Raw genomic sequence first — 18,029 nt, 5'->3', positions numbered from 1 at the left:
CTTGTATCGTAAAGAAACCAAAAAGAAGATAAGATCGACGATACAATTAAGCAAGCCTTTCATTCTCACTCATATATGATCATTACTTCCAGTCCTAGATATATATCAATCATATGATTAATTGATACAAATTTACAAAAACTTAGGCGCAGAACTAAACATCAACAAACATGACCAAGCAAATATTCAAGAACCAATCAAGAAACATACATGTTAGTAGTACGATCGAAGTAGTCTTGGTGGTTTAGGGAAGAACTCCACTCTATGCTACTGAGGCGTTATCCAGGTCCTGATGTGGGTAAGTTTCTCTTGTAATTCAGACGTTGGTAGAGCATTGAGTCCCTTGCCTTGCAGTGAGAGGACCAGTTGGAACATAAGGACCAAAAGCCATAACAGCAAGACAATCCACGGTAACCCGATATTTCCCGGAAACCCAAGTTCCAACCTTCCATCGAATTCGTCCTATCACTTTGAGATTCAAAACCAGTCTACCAGCCGTTTGATCACGTCCCACTTCATAGCCAAACGAGGGATCCACCGGCAGACCTATTCCCACCAGAGAAGCTGTCAAGACATTGGTGTCTTCATGTCCTTGGTAAAACGGAGGAAGAGAAGTGTAAAGAGTGATTTGCTGGCCCTTGTATACAGCGTAGACTTTAAGCTCGTCATAGTAAATCCCGACTTTCTGATTAGGGTTTTTCGAAAGGAGGGTGAGTTGGACGGACGAGTTGAGGAGGTGACCGCCGGAGAGGTTCAGCTGGTAGATATCGGCTTCTTTGAGGGAGAACTCGGGTTTCGTGGGTCGAAGGATGAGCCAGACGAGTAGTATTATGGAGAGAATTGTGGTGGCAAATGTAGAGAATAGTAAGAAAAGCTTCCTGTAGAGCTTGCTAATGTTAAGTCCTTGTTTGTTGCCACAGTGTTTAGGAGATTTTGTGAGGGCTTCAGACATTTGCAGCTACAAATGTTTAGAGAGAGAAAGAAAGAGTTAGACAGAGGAGGTTTACAGGGTTAAGCAAGAGGAGGGAGGTCATGGGGTTAATAAAGGGTGCAAAAAGCAGCAATAATTTGCTCTCTCTTGGACTTTTGACTGGCAGCTTCCTCATATTGCGGTGGGAAGTGGCTGTAAGTTATATAGTTGTAAACTTGTAGAATGCGCTTCTAATTTAAAAGGGTAAATGATATTGTACGGCTGTTAATTTAAGTATGTTATGTGACATTAGATTAATCGTTAAAAACATATAGCATGTTCAGATATCCAACGACGAGAAAATATTACATTTTTAGGTAAAATCATGCATATATTTTAACCGTTGGATCATTGTACACCTGTTGATCGACGTTGGATGGTTGATCATGCTTCATGATTGGTGAGCCTTGCTGTGGATCGATGTAGCACATCAGATAGGGTTGTTGTGGGATGATTCACGAATTGGCCATGTCAGGGGTGGGACGAGCTTAGCCTTTTCCTAAAAGCAAACTGGATTATATTCGTCTGTTTACTAACTTGCAAATGCAAAAGTTCGCATGAAGGAATATTAGTAGTGCTGCGTGAAAACGACATGAAAATATAGGAAGTTGTGCTGGTTCAAGTAAAACCCCTTTGCGGCCTAAGAGTCCAAAACAACTTAAGAGTGAGGTTTAGGGTACAACTCAAGAGTAAGGGTTAGGGTGGCAAAGTTGTTAGTTAGGAAAATAGAGTAATCAAATCAATTGTTCATCCATCATCTGTTTTGATTAATTCATGAATATTCTAGGTTGTTCATATTATTGTCACTATTAGTCACATCTCGACCCGGGCTCAACCATATTCCGTGGTCAACTCCGCCGTAGCACGATTTGTTCGTTTTGGGTCCCGACCACGCCCTCACGATTTTGTTTCTGTGAGTGAGAACTTCCCAATGGGTCACCCATCCTAGGAATGGTCTGACCCCTTTCTCGCTTAACTTCGGAGTTCCGACGAAAACTGAAGCCAATGAGCTTCCAAAAAGCCTAGTGTTATATAGAGGTGAGCATGTACATATAAGGTATAGAGAATCCACTTCCCCGGACAATGTGGGATGTTACACTATTCCCACACATAATATAGATGTGCAAATGAGGGTTAGGTGAGTTGACTTACACGGATGTCGCCTTCTTGCATCCGAGTTTGATTTCTAAATCCCGGTAAATTAAATAATTTTAAGTTATTACCTTGACAAGAAAAAAAAATATGTGGGGAACAGACATCATTGAGTTGGTTTCAAGATATGCGTGATGATTCATGAATATACATGTGTGCCATGCAACAAAGTTTGAAAAGTTGAATTTATGGACGCTACTCATATCTGATTATGCTTTACCACCAAATATAATGTAAAATATACATATAGGGTACCGTGATGAGGACGATCAAAATTCAAAAGCAGATAGATGATATTGAGGATATCTCTGTGCGTAGATCTATCTTAACCAGAATCAGAGATTGGGAAGCACTTTTGGAGTAATTGAGAGGAAAGTGAAGGCTTTTAAAGAGCAATAAGAGATAGCATAGCCAATAGGAGCCATAGCCTGTCTCATCGATTGAGCGTGAGAGAAGAAAATGGTGCAATATCGCCAAGTGGCCTGCCCTTCTCTTAAGCTTTGTCCTCCCTTGTTTCAGTCAATGGAAGATTAATCATTAGAACTTTGAGATTAGGGGATTAAGAGATGACTGATTGACGGTGCAGATCTTGCTAAATTAGGGTCTAAAGTCTGAACACAATGAGAGAGAGGGAGTTTTCAAATTTATTTATCAGAAAGAGTTCAAAAGCAGAGAAGACATGGAGAATCTGTAAACAGGCTTCTTGGAAACCACAGGGAGACATCACCAATCATTCATTTTTTTGGATTTTTATGTCTTTATGCAGCTGTTGCTTTTGAGTTAAGGAAATACTAAAAGGCTGTTAGTTGATGAGCCTCAATATCGTTTTTTATTCGAGAGATATTCTAGTTTATTCTAAATAACAAGAAAATGATTCGAACTTTGATACAAAAGAAGACATTATTCTAATTAACTTAGCTACGTCTGAGTTTTGTAATGTGAATACTTAGAAAACTACGTATCTTGGACAGAAAATATCACTGATTTACTTTGCATTATGGTTTGGTCTATTGTTAGGAGGGACCCTTCTGTTAAGAATCTGGAAGAGAATATTATAGATGACTTACAGTTGCTGCTCGTTTGAAAGCTGAGAGGTGTGTTGGTTTTTGCTTTTTTGAAACTTTTCATTTGAGTGATTTCTCATCTACTCATCTATTTAGTCTTCTTTTGTATATAAATTTTTGCTTCTTTCGCCATCTGGGTCCAAAAAAGGAAGTTCGAAGTTCCTTTATGACTTTGATTTTAAAAAGAGCCAAAAAAAAAGACCTAGGGTTTTTTCATTTCACTGATTGTTTAGAGATAAGCATGTTCTTCTGGGGGCATATGATAGTAGCCCTTTTGTTCCACCACCATCACATATTCAGCCAATCCAGGCTAACAGTGTGTGTTGAGTCATTGATCAACTGAGGAGGAAGAGAAACTTCAGTAGGTGCGCGGCATAGTCGGGCATGTAGGGCAATTAAAAAGTTGCCACAACGATACAAGTAGGGCCTGATGCGGGGTGGGGTTTGGGGGCCTTGAGAGAAAGTGAAAGACCCTATTTTCCCTAAAGTTTACTTGCACCTGAGATATCTTGCCACTGTAGTGAAATTCCAAACTCTTAAAACACTTAAATATATATATAGGAAACTTAAAAGTTAAAACACAGGATACCATCACAATGATATGCCGAGTGTTTCGTTTGTTCAGCTGGGCCCAGAATGATGGCATTGGGAAGATGACCATATGACGTACCTGCAAATTGGTGGTGGTAAAGACTGATGTTGTTGTTCATATGCATTTGTATCTTTCTATCCCAACATCTGCAAAGATATCCCATGCATTATTTCAACTAATTCACTGCACAATTTAAGCACGGCATGCATTACTTAGTGATGTTATATTTATTAATAAAGCCAAATTTAGTACTAGAAAGAGATGGATTGGAGCGTGCCTTCGAGTTGAGTTGCCTATAAACAGAGACTTGTTTACAAGTTGGCAAAATTACCAACCACAATTAGTGGGGAAAGAAAGAAGGCAACGATCAATTTGTGGACACCGACGACGACTTTGACAAGTCCTTTTGGTTTTGGAAAGCATGCACGTAATTGTAGGCTGTATCCAACGACGACGTATCTATCTATATCAGTAGGCTGTTTTGGTGGTAGAAAATGATATTTATGAATTCAAGTTGCAGAGTGGAGCACTCACTTTTTGTTCACCATCAGAATTTAAACGTACAAAAACAACTAATGATTATTTGTTTATGGAAATGAGCACCTATAAAAATTAGCCGACACTACGGAATTGAGCACTCAAACTGTGTCGCTGTTTGAAAACGCCACCACCTTTGAAGTTATTGAAATTTTGCGAATGAAGTTGAGGTTCAACTCTAAAATTAATTGCCTATAAGCTTTTGCAAGATTTTATAACGTTTCGAAGTGGGATTATTCTTCACATCCTCACAATTTTTTGGCAACATTTCAAGCCTTACACATGGATGGACATGCACAGACGTTGTGAAAGAAGTTCATGTTTCACCAAAAAACTAATCAGTAATAGGAAAGTGACTCAACTCCTTATAAGTGCTTACAAAGTTTTTTTTACTTTCCAACGTGGATAATTATTTCCTCACACTCGGAAGGAGCACTCGATGTTAAACTGTGGTTAATATACAACTTATACCTTGTGGATTCCCTCAAATTATTTAGTTAGTGATAATAACACAAGCATAAATGATCAAATGAAGCTTGTATACCAAATGAGATTTGAAATCTTGAATGAACAAACCTATGCGATAACAAACATATATAGTATGACTAAAACATCCCTAGGAACAAAAATATACAACCCTATTTTACAAATTGGTCAAATGAGTTAATACAATATATACTAAGAAGATGAACGTAGAAGTGATGTCAGAAGCTTCTTCAGGTCCGTACTACTCTCCTCATCTGTGTTTCTGGGCATCAAAAACTGAAACAATGGTGTAACAAAGCTATATACTACTTATAGTGCCATCTTAACTTGAAGTACAAGAAACTCCAAGTAGTTAACCCTAAAATATATTGCCATCAGTTTCTGCAGGTGAAGGATCAGTACTCGCTTGACGGACAAACTGCCCTTTTATTCTGGGACGCTGCTCTGCGAGTTTCTTTCTGCTCTCGTAGCGAACCTGCAGAATGGACCATATCGTGTTAAAATGCGAGTTTCTTTGGGGACTAGGGTGGGAGAGGCAGTAGTAGTAAAAATTAGAGCAATGGTAGAAAGGATGACAAAGATAATGAAGTACCTTCTTGTCGTAGCATCTATCTTTGCGCTTCAAGCGGAACTTGTTTAGAGCTGCTTCTCTTTGGATGGATCGATAAGAATTTCCGTTTTGATTAAAGAAACTGTCTTCATTCTTGCTCTCTGGCGCAGCCCTAAACATAGCCACCTGATCGACATTGTTGCTTCCACAAGCACTTCCGTACCCCATGCTACTAAGATGACCAGTATTGCCATTACAGAAACTACTACTCGCACTCTGATCGGTTGCTGAGGACATATGCCCTCGATCCTCATCAAATCTTTGATCCTGATTCTGCATTGTTTGGTCCACGGTACCTTTGGTATTTTGATAAAGTGTGCCGTAAACTTGCTCAGTTTTATCTTTCTGAAGATTTGCGGGATAAAAGGTATTCATTAGGAACGAGGGTTCCTGCTGGGCAGCTGAACTAGGCATTGGCGATGGACTTGATTGTGTACCAAACATTGGAGGTAGCACAGTACCATACCCATTGCTTAGATTGTTAAACCTTATGCCTTTCACGGGAACTGGATGAGGAAATAATCTCTGCTCAGGGAGTGACGTTCCAATTTCAGATTGGTTAGACTGACCAGTAGCCAGAGTGATAATACTCCTGGGAGTACTTAAAGTTGTAGGAGAAGTATCACAATCAGCGTTGGTATTAGATGTTTGCATCTCGCATGTAGCTTCATATGCCTTTTGCTGATCGCACAGTGATGTTTTCTGGGGCTGCATTGGCCTGTTGATGTATCTGCAAGACAGGTCGTTGATTGAATTAGAAAATAAGTGGCAAAAGAGAAAAATTGATGTGCACATGTCACAAAATTCCAAGCTTAGAAAATGGAAACTCACCTTGAAAAGGCAGAAGCATTAGAATGGCCAAGGGCATGCCTTTTCTCATTAACTCGATTCTCAAAGCCACTGGAATCAGGTCTTCTCAAGGATAGATCCAACTGTGGAGCAGAATCAAACATGCTAGGTGTATGACTTGAAGAAGAATTTCTCTGGTTGCTACTTGGATATTTACTGAATGCTCCAATGAAGTCCGTGATATCTCTAGAAGAGTTGACAAGTAGATCGTTGTTGTCACAAGCTTCACTAGTCATATTATCATCCCTCCTCTGACTTTCTGGCTTGGCACCCTTGCCTGGTGAAACTGCTGTGTCAGTGTTTTCATCGGCAGGCTCGGTTGTTCCTAATTGGATTGACACAATCATAAAACGTTAGCAGGCCTTCCTACAAAACTGAACAGACAAGAAGCTACTAAATTGGAAAGGTACAGATGTTATACCTCTAGCTGCTTTTTCACGCGTAAGCAATTTCTCACCAAATTTGGCGTGTGCTTCATCTTTCTGCATTCTCAAGTCACCAAGAGAAGTTTTTCCCTGTATTTGCGGTGAATATTCCTGCATATCCACAGGGGCACTCTCAGTTTCGAAGTCTGGCTTTGTACAAGAGCTCTGCAAGAGAATAAATCGTACAGTCAGTCTACTGAAAACTTCATAAAAATCTACACTGTTTTAATTCATATACATGTTAAGAATGCTTTTGCTGTGCCATTTATGAATTATGAAACACAAACCTGAGAATCGGTCCCTTTTCCCATGTTTTCCTTAACACATGCCATATAGCCACTTGAATGATTGCTTGCAGCATCATTTTCAAAAGTTGCTTCGATCTTTTGTTGTCCAACGCTCTCATCAAGGAGGCCATTTCGGGCTAACTGACAGACAATAAAATTTAGATTTAATCAGAAACAGTAAGACAAAATTTACAAGCTAAAACCAAATAACAGAACAGAAAGTTGAGCAGGCATACAGATTGTCTTCTCCAAACATGCTGCCACAAATTCGTCAGCTCATTCTTCCTAATAGGCTTGACTAGATAGTCAGAAACGCCTCTCGTCATGCATTTGTAAACCGTGCTAATTGAATCCTGAGAGGACATCACTGCAAGATCACAAAACAAGAGCAAATTTGTTAAGCACCACCATTGTGGAAAATCAAATCAGTTATTAATCAAATCCACGTTTATTCGTTCTTCATATCGTACTTATAACAGGAATGTTTTTGCAGATCTCATGCTCCATGATTAGCGTAAGCAAAGCAAATCCAGATATCGATGGCAGATCGACTTCTGTCAGTATGAGATCTATGTTATGAGGCCGTGCCTTCAGTATCTCCCAAGCCTTTAAGCCATCAGCTACAGCAGCAACTGCTCAAACAAAAAACAGGAACCTTAATAAGAACAGTCTCAAAACATTCATGCTTAACTATACGCCTTTTCGGTGAATAACAAACGAAGGCCAAAGCAAGTGACTCGAATCATTAGTCCCCTTGTTCATTGAAATCAGAACAGATGGTGATAAAAACATAGCACTCTCTTTATGTAACACCTTCGATACGGTTAATTTTACAAAATTTTACCGTCTTTTTAATAACTAAACAATTTGGTATCAATGGAAGTTCATTAGATTCAATAGCAAACAATATATAGATGATCTTACAGACTTTTACATCGATTTTAATTGGCCTATATTTATTTCCATTAAGATAAACCAATATAAAAGCTTCAACTTCATGCTAATTCAACAATAATCTTCAAATCTTCATCCCAAAATCTTTTTCACTTTTTTTCTTATCCAACAAGGTAAGAAAGTAAAAAGAGAAAAGCAGGAAATCATCCAACTCACTGATCACAAAAACTCTACACACCAACAAATCCACACCCAAAAATCGGCCAAAAAAACACAAAAACCCAGTTCATCATTAATCAAAATCCGCCACAAAACCCATCAAAACCAAAACTTTAAGCAAATTAAACAAAAACCCAGATCATCATTCAGCAAAATCCCCTACAAAATCCATCAAACCCAAAACTTCAAGCAAATTAAAGCAAAACCCACTAACCTCTGTAGCTACATTTCCTGAGAAGCGCAGCTATAATATGCCTGGTGGAGTCATCAGCTTCCACCAGCAACACCCGCATGTTCATCGTCGGCAGCAGCTTCTCCCACCGCATCGTCCCGACGGAAGAATCGCACTCGCCGCCGTCCTTCTTCTCCGCCTCTGCTCTCGACTTCGCTTCCACGTCCTCGCTATTCATACCCACCCCGCCCATTTCTCTCTAAATTTCTCTTTGCAACCACCGGAGGAAACAGAGAGTCGCAATGTTTCAGTGAAGCTGGAGAGTTTCGAAAATGTCTTAATTTCTTCTTCTCGTCCTTTTTCCCCCAATGTTCAGACCTTTTTGTCTGTACAAAATATCTGTAACTCCAAGTCCCAAATCAATCGGACGGCGAATATGCCGATTCCCAATCAATCTAACGGTGAAAATATCCTCAGCCTACCAGTGGGGTGGAAAATATCTGCACCCCCGTGTGAGCGTGGGACCCGGTCTGACACGTCATCAACCCAATCTTAGACGAGGGCCATAAATCATCAACAGGCGCCACGTCATTGGCTTCCGCATCGTGTGGTCCAAATTTAACCAACAAGATCCCTTCCGGATTTTTTTGGTGAGGATATCAGATATCAGTGAATCGTATCTATTTATCATATATCGTGCTCTTAATTTTTGTCAAAGACTGTTTTTATTTAATTTTAGATCAAAATATTTAAAATAATTTATAACAGTACGATATACAATAAATGTACAAAATTCACGGATCTGCAGGATATCCGGCGAGTATCTGGATTCCAAATTTAAAAGAAATAAGTTTTCTTCTCCGGGAGATTTTTTGGGAGGGGACAGGTGGCAGGGAGCTGAGGCCCGGCTTGTTGGGATATTTGGAGATATTTTTTAGTGCTTGGGAAAGCGATGGATCTAATGGGTAGAATCGAGCCACGTGGAGTGCTAGTGGAGGGACGCTGATTTGTGGCTTTGGGAAGTGGGTCTTGGACCAAATGGGCATCTTACTTTTTTAATTGCTTATGATTTTGGTACTCTCTATATGTGTACTCGCTTTCCTATTGGTCAAGGCAAACGTGTGGTTGTTAGCCTTTGATTGGGTTGGCTTCGCTCGTTGTTAGCCTTTGATTGGTTTTGCCTCACCAATACTTGATAATATATCATTATCTTAATCTCCTAACCTATATTAGAGAGATTTTTCAATGTACTGGAAATACAACCTGTCACATCCCGGTCCAGGTCCCCATCACATCTCGGACTCTACTCCACCATAGCACGATATTGTCCACTTTGGGTCCCAACCACGCCCTCACAGTTTTGTTTCTAGGAATTCACACGAGAACTTCCCAGTGGATCAACCATCATGGGATTGTTCTCGTGCGAACTCGCTTAACTTCGAAGTTCCTAAGGAATCCAAAACTAGTGAGCTCCCAAAAAATCTCATACTAGTTAGAGATGGGAATATACATATAAGGCTTACAGGATCCACTCCCCTGAGCGATGTGGGATCTAATAATCCACCCCCTTAGGGGCTCAATGTCCTCGTCTGCACACTCGCACCACACAGCATAGTGGCTCTGATACCAAATTGTCACATCCTAACCCGGACCCCCATAACATCCTTGACTCAACTCTACTGTAGCACGATAGTGTCTGCTTTGGACCCCGACTACGCCCTCACGATTTTGTTTCTAGGAATTCACACGAGAACTTCCCAGTGGGTTACCTATCATAGGATTGCTCTCGCGCGAACTCGCTTAACTTCAGAGTTTCTAAGTAATCCGAAGCTAGTAAGTTCCCAAAATATCTCGTGCTAGGTAGAAATGAGAATATACATATAAGGCTTATAGGATCCACTCTCCTGGACGATGTGGGATCTAACAATAAGGCCGGGATGTGACACGACCCGATACAACAAGTAGAACAATACAATTAGTTGGAAGTTTGAAAAAAAAATCAACTAATTATATTATTACACTTAGTGTACTAAACCGTAGTTCGACACACTAAAAGTTTCATTGCTCCTTGTGAAAGGCTCTTAAACCATCGCGTTATGTGATATTTTGCGTCCTTGTGGAACAATTGTGTCCTAAGAAGATAAAAACAAGTTCAACTAATATACAATCACTAGATTAGTAATATGACGTAGAGATGTAGTAGTTACATTAAATTTTTTTATAAATACACATAATATTCAGTACTAATCTACACTAAAATAGAGAAACAAAAGTTTAAACTCAGAAAATTTGAGTACAAAAAATACTCTAATTATCAAGGCAATCTACCACTTGCTATAGTGAAAAACTTATAATCGAAATACTAAGAAGACTATATCAAAAGTGGCATCTCCATAGACATTTTGTCATCTCACAGTTTAACATCAATTTATATACTAACATTGTAAAACATTATATCAAAAACATAAGATAACATAAATAATTTAGAGTTCATAAAAAATCTCACTTTTTTAATATTCTCAGCATTTCTCAACTTCTAAATACCAAAGATATCCCACAATGTCGGTAGACATGCAATTAGTGTCTCAGAAGTTGGTGTAGAAATTTAGACCCGCATTAGTGGCTCTTAATCCTTCATCATAACGACTAATATTGTTTGTTTAGTGGATAGAGATACAGATCAAAGAAAGTTTGATTCTTTTGTATGGGGCCATGCTAGATGGCACCTACTAATTGAATCCTCAGATTCTCAAAAAAAATTGTGTGATTTTCGTTTTGACACATTGCATTTTATATCATTTCCCTTTTGATGGAACGATTGTCGTATTTGCACAAAATGGTATTGTATAATTAATGGAGTAATTAAAATCATAAAACAATGGATCATGTTCTAAAGTCGCAATCAAAAATTTGAAAAGTCTACGTAGTCTACCAATCACACATTCCTCCTTCTTTTTTTTTCTTCTTTTTTTATTAAAATATTAACTAATGGTATCGTCACGATAGTCTATCTTTTTTAAGGTTAGGAAGACTTACAGAGGCATTTCAGTTTCTCTCTGGCCACACTAAGCACATATTCTTTCACTGTATGTACCTTATGATTATCTAACAAAGACTTGATTCTATCAACTCTTGCGTTATGTGCTAGCAAAGATTTCTATGTTGTGTTCTTTTGTAAACAAATATTCCAAGATCCATGGCTCAATGGTTGCATCTTGGCCCAACATGTTAAGAGTGTTTCTGTATTCAATGTCTTCGTTGGTCCACTCGTTCGACTGTTAAATGACAAAAACTCTTTCTTTTCTTTTAAACTTACACGTGAAGAAGAACTTATATGTCACAAAGACAAATCATCTTTTTCTTTTCTCACTCATGTAAGAAGTTGTTACATCTGGGTCCACTTATTTTTATCATGTGCTTTAGAGACATCAAGCTTCCAAGCAAGCATTTGAGAACCCTCTTTATATTGTGAATCTCCTCAAGCAATAGAGACTTGAAAATCAGAGCATGCATAACAACAAACGAACAAACGGATTACAAAACTATGAATATTATTGAAAACGAAGAAACACTATAAGATTTGCCAAGAAGGCTACATAACATGTAAAACTACATTGTAACAGGCTTATTCTTTCTAACTAAATTTACAGAGAACTTAACCTAAACCTAATAGGTGAATAATCTAACACTTAACGGGCAAGGAATCACAATCATTGACCCACATGAAAACAAATAATAAAGTATAATTTCCGACACCCCCTTATAAACTCATGTTCGTAAACAATATGAGTTTGCCAAGAAGAAAACTTATCCTAATTTCCAATGCCAATTTCAATATGAAATCCCACCAATGCAAGTGCAAGATTCCAATGCAAGTGTCAGCGCAAGATTCCAATGTGAATGACAGTTCTAATGCCAATGCCAACGCAAAATTTCAATTTCAATACCAATACAAATGTAAAGTCAATGCCAATGTCAATACCAATACCAATAACAATGCTAGTGCAAACTTCCCTAATGCCAGTTGCGGACTTTCAAACAAAATAGAAATTCAATTCACCAAGCACACAACGTCACTCCAATAGTCACCAATCCAAACACTCGAGCAATCGTTGTAATGGACAACAACAAACTCCATATACAGTCCAATCAAAAGAAATCCTTGCGTGAGCCTTTAAAGCAACAAGTTGCCTAACAAACTCAAAATGAGGCCAACAACTTCTTTTTCACTCCAGCTTCTCACGGTCAATAACTTCTTGTCCTCATTCCTGGGGCCTTCTTCAGAACAAATGCAGCTTCAAAACTCAAGACAACGGCACGGTGTAAGTCAAATTAGAGGGTGCGGGTCAGGGGGTGGGGATGCTCAAAAGCGAATTCGGAGTTACCAAACCGAAACCACCCTTGTAAAAGGAGACTTGTAAACGGGTCGGGTTTATCGGATTTGGGTCGGGTTCAATCCGACCTGTTAAGTTAATGGGTCACCCAAACCCAACCCGTTTCACCCGTTAACAATTATTATTATTATTTTTTTTACATAGAGTTTATTTTTTATTGTTAAAACTTTACTGAAATTACTAAAACATCATCAACTAATGGGTGCTAACGGTTGACCCAAAGTGACCCGTTATTTAGGTGGTTGTTAACGGGTTCACTCGTTAGCGACCCGACCCGACCTGTTAAGCATCCACCCAAATACTAATATTAACGGGTTGGATCCAAAATGTTAGGTCTACTTGTAAAGAGTCATTTTTTTCTTTAAAAAGAACAAGTTAGTGACTTTGTCACGTTAATTTACTATTTTGGAGCCCGGAGAACTAATAGATGCATTTTAACCTTCTATAGTCATCATCATGTGATTCACCAGCATCAGAAAGCGAACTCAAAATGTGTTGTGTGATAAACAGGTATAAAATTCGTTTTCAACCACTGAACCACCTAATGATAATTCCTCGTAAGGAGTCGTTGATCCATCTCCATAAACTCTTGACGCTTGTTTCCTTCTAGTTTAAGCAAAAACAGACATCCTATTTGGCACGTCACATTCTCATAGCGGAGAAAAATCTAATCTCACGTGCCATATAAACACGTTGGACTGAAATATCTACAGGCAATCCTATCCAAAACGGAAGAACTGGACAAAAGCAATTGGGCCCTGACCAAATTGGTAGGGCTTTGAGATCCAAACCAACCCCCATGAGGCCCATGCTACGAATGAACACGTGTAAGTCAACGAGGGGGCCCAAACAAATGCAGAGCTGCATCCAACCTAAACCGTCCATCTAACTGTGAGTACAAGATAAACGGTTGAGGTTTCTCCTGTGCCTTACACCGAACCGCAGAGGATGAAGTGGATAACGTAAGAGATTGCCACGTGTGGCCAAGGTATATCCATTTCTGTCACCTTGTCCGCTTGCTCGCTCGCTCTGTAAAACCCACAGCTGCTAAACCCCCTAATTTTCTCGCACTTTCCTTCCAATTTTCCATCGATCAAAACGCTCCTTATCGCTTTACCACGAACCCTAAGTTCTGCGTTAATCAAATCCAATGGCGACTCTGTTTACTTCTCCACAATCAATGGCAACACTCTCATCACCGATTTTCCAAAAGCCCCAAATCTTCACATTATCGTCTAGCTCTTCCAATTTCTTGAATCCGTCGAAGAATCTGAAACCCATTGCGATTGCGATTCGACCCCGAAAATGGCGCGGCAAGTCGCTCTCCGTGCAGATGTCCTGGGACGGCCCGCTCTCCTCGGTCAAGCTGATCATACAAGGAAAGAATTTGGAGGTACTCTTTCATCAGTTTTTTAGGTTTAAATTTGGTTGCTTTTGGCATATTTTGAGGTTTGCATTGATGTGTTTAATGAACTTTGTGTTTTTGGACAAAACATTGTAGAAAATACCATTAATTGGGAATCTAAATTGTATTTTGCATTGGCTTTTTATCCAAAATAACTCCTTATTTTCGTCTATGTTTTAAAATCAATCAAAGTGGTCAATCAATTGTCAACCGTCAACTATTTTAGTTATTTTATGAGTCATTTGATTAGGAATCTCCTTTAAATTGATGATATTTTTGTTAAATCAACTCCTTTTATTAAAAATTTCTACATAATGATCAAAATGATTGACGGACAATCTCATGGACCACTTCTATCTATTTTAAACCTTAGAAACCAAAATGAGAAGTTACGGGACAATTTTGGCTAAAAAAAAAAGCCTTGATTTGTTTATTGTATTGTTATTTGCGGGAAGTGCATTATCTGTGGAAAATTGGAATTTTTGTTTTTGCTTTTAACAAGTGATGGTAGAGGAGGGAGATTCGAACACAGGACCCTGGCCGGAGAATTAGAAACTTTTTCATCAATGTGGAATTTGAATGAGAAATTTTCAATCTGTGAATGCAGTTGTCGGAGGCAGTGAAGAAGCATGTGGAAGACAAGGTTGGCAAGGCGGTTCAAAAGCATAGTCACCTAGTGAGGGAAGCCGATGTTCGGTTGTCTGTTCGAGGTGGAGAGCTTGGAAAAGGCCCCAGGATTCGGAGATGTGAGGTATTGTCGTCTGATGAATTTCATGAACTGTCAGGTTATCTGCAATTGCAGCATACGGTTTGTTCCTGTGAAGCACATTTGTGTGTGTTTGTGTTTTGTTTAGGTGACTTTGTTCACGAAGAAGCATGGAGTGTTCCGAGCTGAGGAAGAAGCTGAGACACTTTACGCGAGCATAGATTTGGCATCTTCGATTATCCAGAGGAAGTTGAGGAAAATCAAGGAGAAGGAATCGGATCATGGGCGGCACATGAAAGGCTTTAACAGATCGAAAGTTAGGGAGCCTGCAATGCAAGTAGTGGCGGAAGATGAAGAGGAAGAGGCGGTTCCCCAAGAGCAGGAAGAAGACTTCATTGACGAGGTTGTCACTTGGAACTTTCACTACGCATCTGCTGATTATCTATAGAAATGCCATTCTCTCCGTCGTATTCTTATTGTTCGGTTATTTTTACCAGGTTGTTCGAACGAAATACTTTGACATGCCGCCTTTGACAGTTGCTGAAGCGGTTGATCAACTGGAAAATGTTGATCACGACTTCTATGCTTTCCGAAATGAAGAAACTGGTAAAGAAACTACAAAACACCCATACTGCCTTCATTGTCTCGAGCATCAGTTTTCGATTTCTGTCATCAGTAGTTGAAGTTTTCCTCTGTTCTTGCTTAAGGTGAGATTAATGTCATATACAAACGAGAAGAAGGAGGTTATGGACTAATTATACCGAAAGGAAATGGTAAAGCGGAGAAGTCAGAGCACGTGGTGGTAGAGCGAGCTAGAGAACGCTCCTTGGCGGAATAAAGAGGCCTAGGTATTCAGTCTTGTACGGTGTTTCTAAAAGTTTGAGGGGGCGTAGTTTTTGTGACGTACGAATGAAAGCTTATTAGCAGATTAATATCATAAACATCAATTCCTCAGCTGCCTCTGCCTTTCTTTTACTCGTCTGACTGAACTGATTTGTTAACTGTTTCTGCATCTCTTTTCAGAGCCTAATACGAATTCAGATTTAACATAACATCAACGAGGAAAACGTAGAAAGTCGATATGCAAACTGCTCGAAAGGTATAGCTTTCATAACAAGGAAGCTGGGAAGATTTTACCTTGAGTAAACAGCTCAAATTGGTATCATGACTCGTTTGTATTACAAACGTTTTCATTTTGATGATCCGACAAAACTTTCATTTCGTCGTTAAGATCAACATACGCTGTCTTCTTTGTCGAAAATCTCTCGGAAGAAACAGTTAAGAGCTTGTTCAGTGACATTCCTTCCCCTAAAACCTTCTTCCTCAGTTCATACCTGGCCTTGATTCTGTCATCAAGCTTGTAACCAAGGAATGCCGGAAAGTTCAGTAACTCTCCGACTTCACGACCCATCCCATTTATCAAGTACTCCATCTTCTTCTCCAAAGCAGCATGGCTGTATTGCAGTATCTGAGGATGTTTGGTGCTCATGACAACAATGTCTGAACACGAAAGCCCGTAACTCAAGAACAACCCGACCACCTTTTGCAGATTATCGCAGCTTGTTCTGGTGGCGGATCCCATTGCTGCCGCCAAGTCTTTTGTTCTATGTTTATACCCAATCTTCACTAAAAATGCAAGCTTATATGCAATGTTGTCTTCAAAAGACAACCCTAGAAACAATGGAGCTTTGATCAAGAACTTGAAGATGTCATTCGAACTCAACCCGCACTGCTTGAGAAATTGAATTCTCGGACGCAATTTCCTCTCCCGACTGGCACTCACCACGTTGGGAAATACAAGCAGAAACCTGAAGATTTGATCGTCAGTTAGGCCGGCATTCGACCTCAACAAATCGACATGGCCCTCCGTGTGATCCACGGTATAGCTCAAGATTGCAGGGAGCTTACCCAACAGAGTCCCCGTGGCCTCATCATCTCCGCCACTGAGCTCTGCCAGGAACCCTACTCTCGGAACCAGCTGGGTCTCCAGATCAAAATTGAGAAGCGTCGGACGCATTACTATCAAATCAATGCCACCAAAGCGGTCGAAGAATGCGATTGTTCTTTCGATTTCTTCAAGTGACTTGAGACACAATGCCTTGTACAGATTAACCTTGTTGAGAACATAAAAAATCTTGTCAACTGGAACTCCGCGGTGAAGAAGCAATCTGACTTTCTGATCAAAACCCACCAAGAATCTTGCTTCTGTTGTTCTCAAAAGCCGCTTCAGCTGCAGCGGCTCGATCTTCCCTTCCAAATCGTCGAGAACAAATTGCAGAAACGGACCTATTTCCTCAGCTGTTAACAAACTTGGGGATTTTGTAATCAACTGAGAAAGCACAAGGCCGTCGATTCCAACAGAACGGAAGGAATGAACCCGAGCTCGCAGTGAATCCAAAGATGTCGACGCCACAGCTGGATTCTTGTCCAAAAGCACTCGGCTTTCATCCTCGCCGACCCCAATTTCTTGAAAGAACGAGAACAGCATTCCTGGCACAGGATATAACGATTAAAATCATGCAGGCAATGTGTTTGACAAAAGGCCTCTCAGAGTTCCTTACCTACTTCGGCGAGGACATTGGCGGGGGAGTTGATATAACGGCATTGGAGAAGAAACTGTTGATTTTGACGGAGACCCAGTTGGGTTAACGACGGTTGTCGTTCAAAGGTCTGGGCTTTAGTGAACTTTAACGGAGAAAAACATTCACGGGCTCGGAAGATTGAAGGTGAAAGCGACAAGAAATGAGCGGCGGCCGGCGGAGGAGGAGCTAGTGAGAATGAAAAGAGAGAATCGGAGGAAGAAGAAGAAGAAGAAGAAGCGGGAAAAGGGTGAGTGAACAAAGCGCATACGGCGACCATTTTCCTGATAAAAAATGGTTTCTTCTCCGCGTTTGGAAGGATTGAGCTTTTGTTTACAGTCGTTTGTGGCTGAGGTGAAGACGATGCCCGGGCCTTACCTAAATGGGCCCTTCAATACAGCCACAAATCAATAGTATTATAGGCCCAATAGGCCCAATGATTATCTAAATTGAAAGGGAATTCTGTATGGCATTTCCATACGAAAACTTTAATGAAAAACTTTCGGTACTGTTCACTTTAACGAAAAACCAGTTTTACACTAAAAGTCAATCCTGGTACTATTCACTTTACCCTTATTTTGTCATTTTCGTTAAAACTCAAAGTTTCAAGTTTTTTTTCATTAGTTTTCCTTTTTTATACACTTGTTTTCTCCCAATGCACAACTCTGAAAATTTCCGGCCTTTTGAT

At 39.8% G+C, this 18,029-nt stretch overlaps 4 protein-coding genes across 4 annotated transcripts; 1 reads left to right on the top strand and 3 right to left on the bottom strand.

Annotated features, from left to right (window-relative positions):
* Positions 1-36: 36 nt before the first annotated feature.
* LOC126627747 (NDR1/HIN1-like protein 26) lies at positions 37-1,087 on the bottom strand. The gene has a single exon (XM_050297278.1). The coding sequence runs from the start codon at positions 950-952 to the stop codon at positions 317-319; it is 636 nt and encodes a 211-aa protein (XP_050153235.1). The 5' UTR covers positions 953-1,087; the 3' UTR covers positions 37-316.
* A 3,750-nt stretch (positions 1,088-4,837) lies between these two features.
* On the bottom strand, positions 4,838-8,657 carry LOC126629922 (two-component response regulator-like APRR5). Its single transcript, XM_050300075.1, has 8 exons — positions 8,300-8,657; positions 7,443-7,604; positions 7,209-7,339; positions 6,973-7,113; positions 6,682-6,850; positions 6,243-6,585; positions 5,394-6,141; positions 4,838-5,276 (listed from the first exon to the last, which is right to left on the bottom strand). The coding sequence occupies exons 1-8, from the start codon at positions 8,508-8,510 to the stop codon at positions 5,160-5,162; spliced, it is 2,022 nt and encodes a 673-aa protein (XP_050156032.1). The 5' UTR covers positions 8,511-8,657; the 3' UTR covers positions 4,838-5,159.
* Positions 8,658-13,663: 5,006 nt separating this feature from the next.
* Positions 13,664-15,716, top strand: LOC126628847 (ribosome-binding factor PSRP1, chloroplastic). The gene is made up of 5 exons (XM_050298699.1): positions 13,664-14,044; positions 14,664-14,807; positions 14,911-15,165; positions 15,260-15,368; positions 15,470-15,716. The coding sequence occupies exons 1-5, from the start codon at positions 13,802-13,804 to the stop codon at positions 15,598-15,600; spliced, it is 882 nt and encodes a 293-aa protein (XP_050154656.1). The 5' UTR covers positions 13,664-13,801; the 3' UTR covers positions 15,601-15,716.
* Positions 15,717-15,851: 135 nt separating this feature from the next.
* LOC126628845 (transcription termination factor MTERF8, chloroplastic) lies at positions 15,852-17,673 on the bottom strand. The gene is made up of 2 exons (XM_050298697.1): positions 17,324-17,673; positions 15,852-17,252 (listed from the first exon to the last, which is right to left on the bottom strand). The coding sequence occupies exons 1-2, from the start codon at positions 17,619-17,621 to the stop codon at positions 15,925-15,927; spliced, it is 1,626 nt and encodes a 541-aa protein (XP_050154654.1). The 5' UTR covers positions 17,622-17,673; the 3' UTR covers positions 15,852-15,924.
* Between the last annotated feature and the right edge of the window lie 356 nt (positions 17,674-18,029).

Source organism: Malus sylvestris, chromosome 7, assembly GCF_916048215.2.
Source record: "Malus sylvestris chromosome 7, drMalSylv7.2, whole genome shotgun sequence".
Classification (NCBI taxonomy): Eukaryota; Viridiplantae; Streptophyta; class Magnoliopsida; order Rosales; family Rosaceae; genus Malus; species Malus sylvestris.
Note: the sequence above shows the minus strand (reverse complement) of the source record. Positions and strands in the feature narration are given on the sequence as shown.

Coding starts and splice junctions, on each gene's coding strand:
- LOC126628847 (XM_050298699.1), top strand. CDS start 13,802: ATGGCGACTCTGTTTACTTCTCCACAATCAATGGCAACACTCTCATCA. Junction 14,808..14,910: donor CCAGGATTCGGAGATGTGAG/GTATTGTCGTCT, acceptor TGTTTTGTTTAG/GTGACTTTGTTCACGAAGAA. Junction 15,369..15,469: donor TTTCCGAAATGAAGAAACTG/GTAAAGAAACTA, acceptor TTCTTGCTTAAG/GTGAGATTAATGTCATATAC.
- LOC126629922 (XM_050300075.1), bottom strand. CDS start 8,510: ATGGGCGGGGTGGGTATGAATAGCGAGGACGTGGAAGCGAAGTCGAGA. Junction 6,851..6,972: donor GAAAAGGGACCGATTCTCAG/GTTTGTGTTTCA, acceptor ATTCTCTTGCAG/AGCTCTTGTACAAAGCCAGA. Junction 6,586..6,681: donor GCGTGAAAAAGCAGCTAGAG/GTATAACATCTG, acceptor CAATCCAATTAG/GAACAACCGAGCCTGCCGAT.
- LOC126627747 (XM_050297278.1), bottom strand. CDS start 952: ATGTCTGAAGCCCTCACAAAATCTCCTAAACACTGTGGCAACAAACAA.
- LOC126628845 (XM_050298697.1), bottom strand. CDS start 17,621: ATGGTCGCCGTATGCGCTTTGTTCACTCACCCTTTTCCCGCTTCTTCT. Junction 17,253..17,323: donor CAATGTCCTCGCCGAAGTAG/GTAAGGAACTCT, acceptor ATCCTGTGCCAG/GAATGCTGTTCTCGTTCTTT.